Source organism: Peromyscus californicus, unplaced genomic scaffold (assembly GCF_007827085.1).
Source record: "Peromyscus californicus insignis strain IS unplaced genomic scaffold, ASM782708v3 Scaffold_4__1_contigs__length_199733344, whole genome shotgun sequence".
In the NCBI taxonomy this organism is placed as follows: domain Eukaryota; kingdom Metazoa; phylum Chordata; class Mammalia; order Rodentia; family Cricetidae; genus Peromyscus; species Peromyscus californicus.
The window spans coordinates 115,930,143-115,946,639 of NW_026294562.1; the positions used below are offsets into that span (position 1 = coordinate 115,930,143).

A 16,497-nucleotide genomic window follows, 5' to 3' on the forward strand; every position below is an offset into this window, starting at 1 on the left:
GGTTTGGAATGTCTAATGAAATATGCTTCAAATATTTCCCATGTTGATGAGAAAAGAGATTTTATGGGTCAGAGTTTTTACATAGATATCTCAGGAGGAATCTAGCCTGAGGCCTTCATGTCCACTGATGTGGATGGAATCACAGGAATGTTCAAATGATGATAATTACTTAAACAAAATTACTGAAATTTTCTTGCACCTGAGCATATTAACTCAGATGCAGACCCTGAAGCCTGAGAATGTTTAAGAGTTCCCCAGAGAATAATAAGCTGAGAAGAATTATATTAGCAAATAAAAATACACTTCTAACTACTAGAGCAGTAAAAGAGACACATATATGTGTGTACAGGCACATTTGAAATGTGGTTTTCTGTGAAACTCTACTTATTTACACTTTTTTCTTGGTTCCTATCTTGGTGACATTATAAAGATGTTCTGTTTGACGTTTTTCTTCTTGGTCCTGAGGCTTTCCTTCCTTTTCTGCAGTTTGATGGGTCCCAGCTGCTTTCTGAGACTTAAAGATCCAAATACCTGGGGTGAAGATAAAGACACTGATTGTTTTTTTTCTATTTACACAAAGCATGGTCAGATGAAAAATGAATATTTAATCAGGAATCTAGATAAGAAGTAAGTGCACTTCATTTATTTATTTTTGATTGATCATCAATGTAAATACATAGAAGGCCCAAGTATGGACAGATGTCATTCTCCATGATTTCTGTCTGTTTTGCACTACCTTACTATCTAGGACATAAGCAAAATTTATTTTGTTTTATGCTGTTTCAGGTCATTTAATGGTTATATAGTTCATCTTTTTAGAGTCAGATTTTTCAGGATGAAAGACGAGTGACACACAATGTCTCTATTTCTTCTATAGAGATTTCCTTTATAGTGGCAATTCCCACTGCATGTTGCCAAGTGATGTTCCCAAAAAAACATAATTCAAGGCACTGACATGAGTCCATGTCTTTGAGGCTGAGTAAATTTTTCTATCTGTGTTGTGCTAGCATTTCTTTCACCATTATGGAATGCCTAATTCCTGTGAAGAGAGGTCTTTAGTATTTCTGCCCTGTTTCATGGGTACATTTCTTAATAGAATACTACATTTTCATTCAAATATTATTTACATCATCATTTCAAAACTACTGTGTTATATGACTCCTGCAACTGAAATCAAACATAGAAACAAATGTAATACACTGTGGTAATTTTATGCTTTCCATTAAATTTTGTCTTAGTTGAGTATATGTAAAGCCAGATTTCTTTTTAATGACAATGTCAGTAGTGTCTTTTTCCTTTTAAATTCTATGTTATTCATGTTTAACAACCATCCACACAATTGTTGGAGACAGTCTGTGTATTGATAAAGAGGGTAAATTGTGAAGATGTGTCTGTCACTCTGGTTTAACAAAAAACTGAATGGTTAATAGCTAAGCAGTGTTTGGGGGCAGAGAGAAAGCTAGAAAGAAGAAGACAGAGATTCCAGGAGATGCAGAGCAAGCAAGATGGGGAGAAAGATGGTAATAAAACCATGAAGCAGAAAATAAATTAATATAAATGACTTAATTTAAGTTATAAGAGGTAGTTAGAAACAAGCCTAAGCTAAGACCGAGATTTCATAATTAATATGGTTACATGTCATTTTTTGAGATGCCAGCCCAAAGAAAATCCCAACTACAATATGTCACTGTAAATATTGACTTTTTATTTCTCTTGTAAAGAGCTAGAATAAAACTTGTTGCCTGTAGCACATGTCATAATTTGATAAAAATCTATTAAAGTTATGAATATGATCACTTTTCTTGCTGCTGTTTTCATATTTTCATGTCTTCATTTTCTTCTCCATATCTTTAATCTCTGGGGTTTATTCCACATTTGCTTCTCTTTCTCTTTTTCCTGATTATAAAGAGTATGTTTATATTGTGTGACTATGCACAACACACTGTAGATTTGTATATTTGCCTATAATTTAGATTTATTAATGATGTGTACCAGGTAGGACATTTGGTTTGGATAACTGTAGCCATGTCTCCTGTAGCATGCTAAGCAATTTGTCTCAAGTAACACTGAATATATGTGAAGGAACTTTGTTCAAGATGGGCATTGTACTCTATTTGAAGAATATCACAGTAAACATTTATCATTTGAGACAAAAGTTGTATTCATTTATTAATAACATATGGATGAATGAAATTCATAGCAAGGAGGATGTTTGGGACAATGGAAAAAATTAGATACATTTTTAAGAAGATGAAGGAAAAAGTGGAAAGCAGCATTAAAACTGGTTTATGTGTAAAACAATAAACATAGGGATGAAAGACAATGAGGAATGACATTAAGTGACAGCACATAATTTTTATGCTGACAAAGGGAATATGAGAGTCATGACTCAGGATTCCAAAAGCCCAAACAAATTTTTATATATATATGAGAGGGAAGTTCAGTAGAAATTGAGTGAGAAAATTTTCAGTCAAGTTAGGCAAAGTTTTGTTAAATCTCTACCAATCACTAGAGTTCTCGAAGTTGGTGAGAAACTGTCTTCTCAATAGTAGAGATGAGAGAACGTTCAAGTCCTCTTTTTATTGGTTCTTAGATCTCACCAGCTTATATCTAAGCACTCCTTAGTGATGTGATCCCTCTAGGTAAGATTACTGGAATACTTGTTAAGGCAAGAAATGGAATAGGCAGTCATTTAAGGAACAGAGATACCAAAGTTGCTAAATAGTATTGATCATATCCATGATTTTCAACATGTAAATAAACATTGGAGCAAAAAAGGAATTGATTTATCTAGTACTCTTTGAGCTATATATTTATTACATAAAATATCATAGAAGTATATTTCTAAACAAGTGCTAACTCTGCTCATATGTTGTACCAACACAGCATACAGGTTGTATCATCATTTTACTAGTATTGGGATGGTTCTATCATGAAAAAGGACATAATATAGTAGTTGATACAGAAAATGATTTTATAGAAATAAAAAAATTTGAACAAAAATTACCTACATGTTCTTTTGTCAAGTTGAATTGAGATCTAAATTATAGTGAAAGGAAGAGACTATACCTTTCTAAAACACAAGTATAATACAGATAATTTATTCTCTATATATGCATATATAAACATGTATATATGCACATATACAACCATATATGTACATATATACATTTCAAATGTATATCTTGTTTAAATTTTTTTGGTGTTATGAATAGGTGTTCTGTCTAAAAACTTACTAATAATATTTTATGATGATTTATTTTATTGGCAGAGAACTCTATATTTTAAACACTTAATTTAAAACATTTTCACCCTGTGTTGTTCATAAGCAACTTCAAACTTATAGTATTTATAATTTGCTACATCATCTTTGAAACTAGTGTGTATATTCCTCAATTTTAGACTCTAACACTACATGAATCACTCTCTAACATTCTCTTTGTTTTATTTTACATCTTTCATTTACAAAGATAGCTTATAAATTATGCAAATGTTATTTGAATTTGATTTGTATTAGATCCCTGAAGAAATGCTCATGTGATTATTGTTTGTAATAGACTTGCTTGACTGTAGCATATGTGACAATTCTAGTCATTGTTTGTTTTCATTGGCCCTGTAGAACATTAGAAATTGATATTGTGACAAGTTAGAGTATTAAAATGTATGTTTGATATGAATTCATTTAAAATATGAATTGAAGAATTCCTTCAATGTCCCATACCAATATTCTACACCAGAGTTTTCACAAATGCAATCACTAAAAATTATTATTGGTTGACCAGTTTCTGCCCAGGTTACTTCGGAGTTGAATCAGCATTTTTGGTGTATAATATAATAAATCAGTTTTCACATATTCCAGCTGCTTTGATGGCATACCTAATCTGAGTTTCTGTGACTAAACAAAGGCTTTTTCCATTGTGGCTTCAGTTATTCACTAGAACTTGTGATTGGATTATTGATGACAGAAAAGGTAGCTTACTGTGTGTATTTAAGTTCTTTGTATATTAAGAATTATTATAGATTGGATTTGAGGGACACTAAAATTCTTGAACAATGATGAACCCAAATTCAGTTTTGTACTGTTTATGTGTGGCACACTTGATATGGGGATAAGGTATTCTATTGGAATTATTTTCCAGTGTTTTCTCTTGTTTACCCAAGACATGATATAAATGCCTTTGGCCTTCACTCTCTTCAACCTAGATGCATAGTGCTGCCAGGGATGTCAATCATACTGCATTCACATCAAGTTAAATCTCCCAAATTGTGGAGTCATGTAAAACTGTCATGTATTGAAGCTAAGTGCCTTAGAGACAATTGTTATTAGTTGGTTATATGTCGAGTACAATGTATTTTGACAACATTTGTTCCCCCTCATTCAGCACTCTTTTTTTATTAAACCATCAAGTATAATTTGTGCTTCTGATTAATTTTTGCACATGTGTCCTTCCACTGAGCAATGAATAATCTACTAGGGATCATACTCTTAAAGAAAGCTGAATTTTCCTTTTCAGGAATTTATTAGTGACCAATATTTTTCCATACAGAGCCATTCATCTCTGGTGAATGAGATTTGTGTATAGATTATTTCTCTTCTATATAGATAAAGGGTTTATTTAGAACAGTAAATTCATGATTTCAAATAAAGCTAGACATACCTATAAAAACACAGAGGAGTGAAACAAAATAAGAAATGAGGATTATCCCAGTAATGATAAGCAATAGAAATCATGACATTAAATGAATATTTTTAAGGTTATAAACAAATGGTAGCAACAAAATTTGGTCTTGAAAATAAACAGTGTTCTAGTTTGACAATACCAAATCACATTCATGCTATGGAGCAGAAGCAATATGGTGAATTGAAGGGGAAATAATATCAGCTATATTCTAGCTTCTCCATAGATTAAAAAGAAAATCCAGCACTAATGAGAAATGGGTCATCAATCAGATTACGAAATGTGGAAATACTGAAGATGATACATGGAAAAATGATTTTTTTTAAAATTATATAAACCACTAATTGGTCAAAGATGTGATATAGAAAACTTTAAATAAAACAATGAATGAATAGTAAGAGTTTATAGAAATTGAAGGCTTGAATCATTAAGAAGAGCAATTATGAATTCTAAAACTTTATTTGGACAACAAGGATTTTACTAATTTTAGATATTAATGGCATGGAATGGTAATTTTATTTCACCACCAGAGAATTCAGATTTAAAACTGGAAATATCACATATCAATAAAATCCATCACAAAAGGCAGGGCACTAAAAAAATCAATGCACGCTTGGTTCTTTCTGAATCAGACAGAAAAGTATAAGAAGTAAAAGAATAGAAAACATCAAAGTAATATTATTCAAGCAGTAGAACCACAAAATATATGGCAAATATACTTTTCATTCAATTGAATACTAGATGTAAAACAACAAAATTGGCTAGTGCACTCAGATGCAGAATGTTGTCCTAAAGCAATAGAATATACATCAGAGGAAACAAAAGCTGAAACACTCATAGGGAAAACATAAAAATGAGACAATTAATATCAAATTATTAGATATGATTTTCAAAATGAATAAGAATAAGAAAAATATATCTGAGGATCTTCATGGAAATTAAAAGCATTGATATTAGAGAAGGAAAACATTTTGATAGTACAAAACATCAGGAATCTAGAGGCATGACAAGCATGTTCAGAGGAATAAATAAAAATGAAATGGGTCATCTTTAACCTGAGGGCCCATGTGCAAAAGGCTTATCCCTCATAATAAATAGTCATTGTTATAATCAATAACATATCATTAAAGATTATACAGCATCAAAAGTGGATAAAGGTGCATGAAGTATAGAAAAAGATAAAAGTAATTATGCTATCTCCATTTAAAGATTCTCAGAAATGGTGATACAGATGGATACATTTGGTTATCCATTCCTTTAATTCATAAATTATTCAATATCTTGTCAATTGCTGCTTCTTTGTAAATACTATCTTAATTGGGGTAGAAGATAATATCCACCTATTTTCCATTTATGATATTATTACAAATCTAAAATAAAGAAATGAGCAGATTCAATGTATTCTACAAACTTCTCGCCATTCTTACAAAGAAATAAAATAGTATGAGAGTTCAAAATTAAAGCATCCCACATAATGGAGATCCACCATAAAAACCTTTTAAGAATCCTTCCATAATTCCAGAAATCTCATATTCTCATACAGTGCAGTAACAGGGTTTGTGTCACCATAGCAATGAGAAAAAACAAGCATTAAATACATAAACACTGTCAAGTTGATTTAATGTTGTCATGTTTGAAGCCCAGTTTCTAATGATCTCTTTGCTGTCTTTTCAGGTTGACATATAAGAATATCCACTTGATTTTTTCTCTTTATTTTGCTCTTGAAAATATCAACAAGAACCCTTATATTCTACCCAACATTTCTCTGCTAGTGAAAGTTGAATGTAGCCTCCTGGATGATTGGAGAATGAATAGTTTATCCACAAAAAAAGGAGAATGTCTTCCTAACTACTTCTGTTTAAATCAGAGACGATATTTAATTGTACTTACAGGTCCAATATGGTTATCATCTGCTATACTTGGACCACTCCTGTACATCACTAATAGACCAGAGGTAGGCATGAGTGAGTTAGTTTTAATTGGTTTCTTTCATTCTGATTTTCAAATGCTGAGGCTTACTAAAAGAAAAAAATTGTATATGTGTATTTTGATGCATAGAATTCAAAGCATATATACTCAGAAAGTATAGTGACACATACCAGTACTTTAGCATAAATAAACCCAAAGAACAGCAGAAATTTGAAGTGTTTTAATAGTAGACTTAGTTCATCCGTACCTTTTAAGATATTCACAAGAAATTACATGTGATTTAATAATGAGATGAAAATCCACATGTCTTATTATTTCCATCTTATGATGAGCACAATTTGTTTATACTGATCATTATGTATTCCACATTCTTCAACTTATTGTTTGTTCTATGGTATTCAGCTTTACTATGGCCCATTTCATCCTGTCCTGAGCAGCCATGAACAGTTTTCACATCTATACCAGATGGCTCCTAAGGACACATCTCTGGCTTTGGCCATGGTGTCTTTGGTGGTATATTTCAGGTGGAATTGGGTTGGAGCAATCATTTCAGATGATGACTTAGGACTTGAATTTCTCTCAGAATTGAGAAGAGAGATGCAAAGAAACAGTGTATGCTTAGCCTTTGTGCATATTATCATGGAAGACAAAACATTATTCAAGAAAAATATAAATTTCTATTATAATGAGATCACAACATCATCAGCCAAAGTTGTTATCATTTATGGAGACAAAGACTCTCATCTGCAACTTAACCTTAGACTCTACAGATTATCAAATGTTCAGAGGATCTGGGTCACTACTTCACAGTGGGATATGATCACACATAATGACAGATTCCTTCTTGATTCCTTCTACGGGATGTTTACTTTTTTACTTCACTTTTCTGAATTATCTGGTTTTAGAACATTTATTGAGACAGCATATCCTTACAAGTATAGTAATCCAATTTCCCTTGGTAAATTATGGTGGATTTATTTTAATTGTTCTCTGACTTCTTTTAATTCTATGAATCTTAAGAATTGCTCAATAGAAAAACGATATCATTGGTTATTCCAGCACCGTTTTGAAATGTCTGTGAGTGTTACTGGTTATGTCCTATACAATACTGTGCATGCTGTGGCCCATGCACTCCATGAGATGCTGCTACAAGAAGTAGATACATTGTCAAAGTATTCTGAGGAAAAACTGGAATTTGACTCTTGGCAGGTAATATATAATCCAATGAATGTAATGTAGTGTCATAAATAAAATTTCATGATGGGTAATGTCTGTTCTAACCAAGAATTCCAGGATACTTTCTGTCATACACAATTTATGTACCATTTAACAAAATATCATGGGAATCTTATTTTTTATAGACCCCACTCCAGCCAACACTGACACTCTGACAGATAGGTAGTAAATATTTCCCGTAACATTTCTTCCACGTATGCATGCTTTTAATATTTTAAATAAAAATTTAGTTCTTTCTCATGAAAATTTGAAAGCCTACCAGAAGCTGAATGCCCTTTTAAATAATCAAAATTGGTTGAGCAATTAAATGAATAGATCCTATAAAAATAGCAAGTAATTCTTACACAATTTTTTAACATACTGAGGACCGCCATTCCTTAGCTGATTATCAGGTAACATTAGGAGGAAATAATGTGGATAATACTACTCTATTGTCCAGAAATATCACTCAGGTAGCAAGTGTTAAATAATTAATCTAAGTGAGAAGTTGGTTTACAAAACATAATGTTATTGTTATCCCTATGTGGATTTTTTAAACTACTATATGAGTACTTGGAATTAAATCACATTTCTAGACAAATTAATGAAAAATAGAGGCAATCTATAATTGAAATTATTTGTTCTAATGTGTAGGCATACTTGAACCTAAAATAATAAATGTTTCAGATGGTCCATGTACTGAAGAACATACAATTTATAAACCCTGTTGGAGACCTAGTGAACATGAACCAAAAAGAAAATCAGGATGTAGAGTATGACATTCACTACACTATGGAGTTTTTGCCTAATCTTGGATTTAAGATGAAAATAGGAAAGTTTACCAAACATTTGCTACATGGACAACAATTGTATATGTCTGAAGAGATGATAAAGTGGAACATAGACCTTAGTCAGGTTTGTTGGACTTACTTGTACAATTCTACAATCAATATAAGTAACCAAAATTTCAAGATTGACTTCAGGACCCTCATGAGATAGAATATTTTCAAATATAGTAACTAACTTATTTCTCACATTTCTAGATTGTCTTTCAGGACATACTTTATTTCAGGAGTATGAATATTCATAATTTGTGAGGGGTCCTCTTTTCCTCATAGCCTGTTGGCCACAAAGTCCAGAGGGCAAGATTCAGTAGCTGTGACAGAAATCTTTGTATATAGCCCATGAGCATGAACAGAAACAGCTCTGACTTCGACAGACACCTCAAATTTATTCTAAAGTATAAAAATACATAAGACTGGTGAGACTGGAGACAAATCATAATTTGCATTAAATAGTACATTCCAATCTCAATGCTTAGGATATGGCAGTAGAATCCCAGACCAGAACTCCTAGCACACATCTAGCCGGAAACTATGCCAAAATTCAAGCCAATGATAAATCAACATCTAATTTATAGACAGGAATCTGGTTTAGACACAGCTTTCAGATACGGTTAGTCCTACAGACCCAGGGATGTTCTCTAAATGAGGGCACGTAGGGAGAGGAAATTCTGCAGGAAGAAGGGAGCCCCATGTTGTGGAGCTATTGAGGTAAGCTGCCAGACCATGGGGAGGCTGTAACCTTTACCAGGCAGAAGTGTCTTCCAACATTATAGTTACATATTTATATGTCCATGTATCTATGTATAGGATAGATAGAATAATATAGATTAAATATAAACACACATGTATACATACAAATTTCTCATTATATAAATCAAAATACATTTACAATATATAACCACAATATAAAATGCCACTTTTTAATTTAATACATAGTTATAGAAGGATGTTTTTCAATAGTACCATGTTATAAATCTCTGTCATTAATACCAAGTAGATAAGACATTTTCTTGATATTCCATTTGTTATTTTTCAGATTCCATCCTCAATATGCAGTGTCCCTTGCAGTCCAGGATTGAGAAAATCCCCTCAGCAGGGAAAGGCTCTCTGTTGTTTTGATTGTATCCCTTGCCCAGAGAATGAAATTTCCAATAAGTCAGGTAAATATATAACATACCAAAAGATTCATCATTTTAGCTAATTTCTGTCATTTTTACATGATTCTCAATGACATCTTCTGGGAACTGAAAAAAATAAATTGCATCATTAAATCAAATGAGCATCAATTCTACCCCTTAGGAGCACAACTCTTGTCCTGAACCACAATTTTGAATCATTACTCTAGCAACTATTCACAAAATAATTTCTTTTGGAAACTGCTTTAGAGTACTAAATATCACTGTAGCATTTATCTTTGCCTGGATTCAACCCTTCATAATATATCTACATCTTATCTTCCCTAAGACATGGGAGCTGCACATTCTAATTTGCATAGTCCCTATTTGTGATAGCTTATAGATGCTCATGAATGATGCATCCTGATTAAGAGACATATATTTTCTCATGTGTCTTATGGTAGACCATGCTGTCACATAGTTGATTGTATTTTCCTTTGTAGACTAGTCCACAGGTGAATTTGGAAGATAGCATATAGAATTCTAAACTGAAATACTTATTTTAAAATTTTAATATTGAAAACAAGTATGCATCCAAATTTTTTTGAGTGAATAGGTTGGGATATCTTTTTAGTGACAAGGGACCCATTTGACATTTGATAGTGATGTTATAGGTACTATATGGGAGTGATGACATAAACCTAAGAAATAAAATTGCTGTTTCCTTTAATCTGCAGACTAGAATGCAAATTGTTCTAAATGATTTGAAAGTGATCAACGTGGAGATTCATGCAGAGTTTAGATACAAATAAATACCATATTTTGTAGAGAACCAAGTGAATAATGGGAAAAAGTTTCATGGAATACTAAATAGAAAATAAATTGATCAAAAATTTATTTTGAATACACTAACTTTAGTTGAATATAAAAATAATGTACCAGTAATTTTAAAATTTTTTAACTGCTTATGTGTATTTTAAAACAATGAAATTAAATATTTTTATAACAAATAATAATCATAAAGTGATTATAAAAATAAAAGAATATGAATGCTTTTGCTGAATGATTTAGATAACATCAAATATTAAAATATGAGAGAACAAAAATAATTGGTAAGGAATTTACAGTCATGAATGGAAAGAGTCATAATTAGAATAATATTATTACTTTCAAGTTTACAATGTTGATCAATTTAGTTGAATGTAGCTTAAAATATGATGCTATAAATTACATGGTATGGGTGGAAGGATGCTCTTCTCTCTACCCTTTATGGTATCCCTTATCGACATCTTTAGGGGCAGAGCCTAGGTCTTTTTTTTTTTTAATTTTTTTATTTTTATTTTGCAATACAATTCAGTTCTACATATCAGCCACAGATTCCCTTGTTCTCCCCCCTCCCGCCCCCCTCACCTTCCCCCCCAGCCCACCCCCCATTCCTACCTCCTCCAGGGCAAAGCCTCCCCCGCCCTGATAGATTCAGTCCAGGTAGGTCCAGTCCCCTCCTCCCAGGCCAAGCCAAGCGATCCTGCATAGGCCCCAGGTTTCAAACAGTCAACTCATGCAATGAGCACAGGACCCGGTCCCACTGCCTGGATGCCTCCCAAACAGATCAAGCCAATTAACTGTCTCAGCCATTCAGAGGGCCTGATCCAGTTGGTGACCCCTCAGCCATTGGTTCATAGTTCATGTGTTTCCATTCGTTTGGCTATTTGTCCCTGTGCTTTATCTACATGAACAGCCTGGACATGAGTGGGGGTAGTGAAGGCGAGGGTCAGGGAAAGAGAGCTTGGGGGAGCGGGAGATCCCTGCTGAATCAACAACAGAGAGGGAGAACAAGGAATAGGAGACCATGGTAAATGAAGACCACATGAGAATAGGAAGAAGCAAAGTGCTAGAGAGGCCCACAGAAATCCACAAAGATAACCCCACAACAGACTGCTGGCAATGGTTGAGAGACAGCCCAAACTGACCTACTCTGGTGATGGGATGGCCAAACACCCTAATTGTCGTGCTAGAAACCCCATCCAACTACTGAGGGATCTGGATGCAGAGATCTATGGCTAGGCCCCAGGTGGATCTCTGGGAGACCAATTAGCAAGAATGAGGAGGGTTTTATATGAGCAAGAATTGCAGAGCCTAGTTCTAACTCGCCTTGATATGCCTTGCTTCACTGATAACCATGGGAGGCATGCTCCTTTCTGAACAGAAGCAGAGAAGAGATGGCTGGGGGATGGGCAGAGGGGACCTGGAGGTTGGGAATGCGAGGAGAGAAGGGAAACTGTGGTCTGTAAGTAAAGAAAATGAATACATTTATCTAATATAAAAATATGGAAAGCATCTTCATGTTGTTTTTTCAATAAATATTTTTGAGATTTAGTTGAGAATATTGATGGTCCAATCTTACAGAAATTAGTAAACTGGTTGGTTCTGTTTATTACCAAAATTCATGAGAAACCTAAAAGTAATTGTGATACTCTTTACATATAGGGACTTTAAGTGGTAAATTGTTCATGAAGCCTCTGTTTTCCCTGACATTATTCATGCAATCTTTTAAGCAATATATGGGGTTTATGGGGTTGTTTTGTTTATGTACACAAGCAGTAACCAAGAGCATTGGTATGTAGTATCTGCCTTGTAGTTGTTAGACCAAATTACCTGGTTTTATGACATGTACTTTATAATCTACTGAATTGTTAAAAGTAAATATGTGTTTCTATATTGTCTTCACTAAGGTGTTTTATTGTGTAAACATAAATATTCTGTCACATGTAAATTAATTCTAGCAAGGAATATAAATGACTTGGCTGTAAATGATAAATATAAACAACAGATTTTTATAATTGTATATAACAATAACAGATTTTGATATTGCTATTAATTCTTAAATACAAAAACTTGAATTTTCTATCTACCTCAAAAAATCAGATGAAATTAACAAGAAATTTTTAATGCAGTCATATAACATATCCTGTGAAATGCTAAGAAATATTAAACCTGATGATACATTTCTTCCTGTACCAGACATGGTTGAGTGTGTGAAGTGCCCTGATGATCACTATGCCAACCTTGGAAGAAATCACTGTCTCAAAAAAGTTGTGACATTTCTGGGTTATGAAGATCTCTTGGGTATGTCTCTAGCCTGTTTGGCTCTGTGTTTTTCTGTTCTTACAGGTGTAATACTTGGTATCTTTTTGAAGCACAAGGACACTCCCACAGTCAAGGCCAACAACCGAGCTCTGAGCTATGTTCTACTCATCTCCCTCATCTTTTGCTTTCTCTGTTCCTTGCTCTTCATTGGCCAGCCCAATACGGCCACATGCTTCATGCAGCAGACCATATTTGCAGTAGTCTTCACTGTGGCTGCTTCCACTGTCTTGGCCAAGACACTTACAGTAGTACTGGCCTTCAAAGTTACAACTCCAGGTAGAAAGATGAGGTGGCTGCTGATGTCAGGGGCACCTAACTTCATTATTCCAATTTGCACTGTGATTCAGCTAATTCTATGCGGGATCTGGCTGGGAACTTCCCCACCATTTGTTGATGTTGACATACATGTTGAAAAAGACCACATTTTGATTGTCTGTAACAAAGGGTCAATTATTGCCTTCTATTGTGTTCTGGGATACTTGGGCTCCATTGCTATGGGAAGTTTCACTGTAGCTTTCTTGGCCAGAAATCTGCCTGACACATTCAATGAAGCCAAGTACCTGACATTCAGCATGCTGGTGTTCTGTAGGGTCTGGGTTACCTTCCTCCCTGTCTACCATAGCACCAAGGGCAAGGCTATGGTGGCCGTGGAGGTCTTCTGTATCTTGGCCTCCAGTGCAGGGCTGCTTCTTTGTATCTTTGCTCCAAAGTGCTTCACCATTTTGTTAAGACCGGAGAGAAATTCTTTTCAAAAGTTCAGGAATAAGCATTTTAAAATTAAAAATGCTCATTGAATTTTCTTATCGTCATTAGAACATAATTTCCAACAAGACTACACTGACATTTTTCCTTCAAATTGTAGGTCAAAATATGCACTTTGTCTCATGAGTAAATGCAGGAAAATACTACAAATTAAGAATTTTAATACTTGCCAAGACCTCAGTTCTCCTGGACCAAACATTGTGATGTGACATCTCTATATCTGTAATCCTGGTTTCCTTCTTTATAGCCATGTTTGTAGCTGAATTGGTTAATAGCTATGCATCTGGGTTTTATATATTAGCTTCTAACAATTTTTCCAGCATAAATTTATATTAAGGTTGTGTCTCATAATAAATCATTGCAGTAGGAGATTATATAGACACATATTCAAGTGATGATTCTCCTAAATTAGATAAGGGATAAGTAGGAATTTACATAAAATTAATTAATCCATTTTTGGACCAAGTATTTTGTATTTGCATGAAATACATTCATCCATATGTAACAATAATAATTAGTTAAGAGGCTCTCAACTTGAAAATTAGGTCTCAAGAAGAGTGACAGTGACTGTAGAAGGAAAGGGAGGGGCAAGTGATATTCTATTTCACTAAAGACATAACTTTAAGAAACAGAAAATTTTCTCATTTTCCTATTCTGTATTATCATGCACATATCACATGTATCCATGCACATGAACACACATTTACACACACACACACACACACACACACACACACACACACACACACACACACACACTTACACACACACACACATTGTTCTCTAACCTAGAAATTCTCTTATGTTTCAAAAATCATTCTTCCATAACAACTTGAACGTTAAAGAATAGTCAACTTATTCTACAGTTCACAGTAATTACAAATGAAATTCAGAAATGATGAGCAAACAGAGGCCTTATTTCATAACATGGTATTATTATGGGATGCTGTAGAACCTTACATTAGGATGTATAAAATTTTGATAGTTTTTCCTAGTTATTTTTAACTTTTACTGAAATTAGATTCCTTTTTCATAAGCAATTCTGATTATACTTTTGCCTTACACTATTCTGCCTGGTTTCTCCCCACCTACCCTTGTTTCCAGAACCACTCCCCTTCTATCTCTCATTAGAAAAAAAAACAGGTTTCTAAGAGATAACAACCAAATATGAAAAAATACAACATAAGAAATATAAAACTAGCCGGGCGGTGGTGGCGCACGCCTTTAATCCCATCACTCGGGAGGCAGAGGCAGGAGGATCTCTGTGAGTTCGAGGCCAGCCTGGCCTACAAAGTGAGTTCTAGGAAAGGCGCAAAACTACAGAGAAACCCTGTCTCGAAAAAAAGAAATAGAAAACTATTATACTGAGGCTGGACAAACCAACAGAAGGATAACAATCCCAAAAGCTGGTGTAAGAGTCAGACTCATTCACTACTACAATAAAGAGTCCTTTGATCTGCATTGTGTCCTGCCTGCAAACTATGCTAGGGCAATGGTGGCAGCGAAGTTGGGCAAATAGGAAACCAATGTCTCATTTGACCAAGGCCCACCCCGTGAGATGGAAATCACACCCATCACTGAATAAATAACCAAAAACCTGAGGTTGCATAGCTGATCTAAAAGGAAGTCCAATAAAATGATTCCTACAGATAATCTTCTATTCTCACAGATCTGTGTCTGAATCAGTCATCATCAGAAATTCTTCCTCCAGCAGCAGATGGGAAAGGATGCAGAGACCACAGCCAGATATTTTGTGGAGAGAATGTCTAAGTTGGAGATCTACATCAAATCCCTCCCCTCAGAGATCAAGGAATACAAAACAAGAGGACACACAAAGATTCTAAGAGCCAGAAGAGTTGAAGGACATCATGAGAAAAATGTCCTCATATTCAAATAAGTAAGGTGCATATATGGGTTCAGATAGATTGAAGCAGCAAGCACAAGGTCTAGACACATCTGTACCATGCTGTCTGTATGTGTATTATAGCTATTAGTTTAGGACCCCACCCCACTCCCAAATTGAGATATTCTTACTTTTATTAGATTCTCACTTTGAAGATTAGACCTGGCTCCTGAATATACTACACATTTATTACTCTGTTTTGACTAAAACCAAAAAAAAATCATAAGAAAGCATCATTCATTTTGAAGATGGATTGGTTTCCTTAGCCAGAATAAGATGTTTTATACGTAGAGTTCTAAGATTTCATGAGATGTGCAAAAAATACACAATTTCTTAAGCAACGGTGTAAGATTGTTGGTACTATTTTATCCTCCAGATTTTCTTTTCAACCAAGGTCTCAAGTTTCTTATTAAAATCCTGTTTAGAATATTATTCTAAGATGTGTTACATTTGCTTATGCTCTGGGGCATTTTTAATGATGCAAAGGAGTGTTGCAGTCTTTTATGCTGCATTTGTTTGACTCTGTTAAGCTGTGTTACTGTGCCTGTCTAAAACACCTGATGCTCTAATAAACTGCTGATTGGCCAATAGCAAGGCAGGAGAAAGGATAGTTGGGGCTGGCAGACAGAGAGAATAAATAGAAGGAGAAATCTGAAAAAGGGAAAAAGGAGGACATAGAACAAGCAGAGGAGGAAGCTAGGTGCAAGTCAGCTAGCCATGAAGTAAGTAATAGTGAAACTGTAATACAAAGAAGTAAGGAAAGAAAAAAACCAAGAGGCAAAAGGAAGATGGGATAATATAAAGTTAAGAAGACCTGGCAAGAAACAAGCCAAGCTAAGGCCAGGTATTTATAAGTATGATTAAGACTCCATTTGTGTGATTTATTTGGGAGCTAGGGGACA

General features: G+C 34.2%; 1 protein-coding gene across 1 annotated transcript; it reads left to right on the forward strand.

Annotated features, from left to right (window-relative positions):
• Positions 1-427: 427 nt before the first annotated feature.
• LOC128094608 (vomeronasal type-2 receptor 116-like) lies at positions 428-13,724 on the forward strand. The gene is made up of 6 exons (XM_052713064.1): positions 428-627; positions 6,354-6,633; positions 7,011-7,817; positions 8,511-8,738; positions 9,705-9,828; positions 12,805-13,724. Exons 1-6 carry the CDS (start codon positions 431-433, stop codon positions 13,722-13,724), a joined length of 2,556 nt encoding a protein of 851 aa, XP_052569024.1. The 5' UTR covers positions 428-430.
• Positions 13,725-16,497: the final 2,773 nt, after the last annotated feature.

What these genes read in the sequence shown, in the direction of transcription:
- LOC128094608 (XM_052713064.1), top strand. Translation starts at nt 431, where the DNA reads ATGTTCTGTTTGACGTTTTTCTTCTTGGTCCTGAGGCTTTCCTTCCTT. An exon ending in ACATCACTAATAGACCAGAG is followed by an intron (nt 6,634 to 7,010) that starts GTAGGCATGAGT and finishes TATGGTATTCAG; the next exon opens with CTTTACTATGGCCCATTTCA. An exon ending in TGGAATTTGACTCTTGGCAG is followed by an intron (nt 7,818 to 8,510) that starts GTAATATATAAT and finishes TAAATGTTTCAG; the next exon opens with ATGGTCCATGTACTGAAGAA.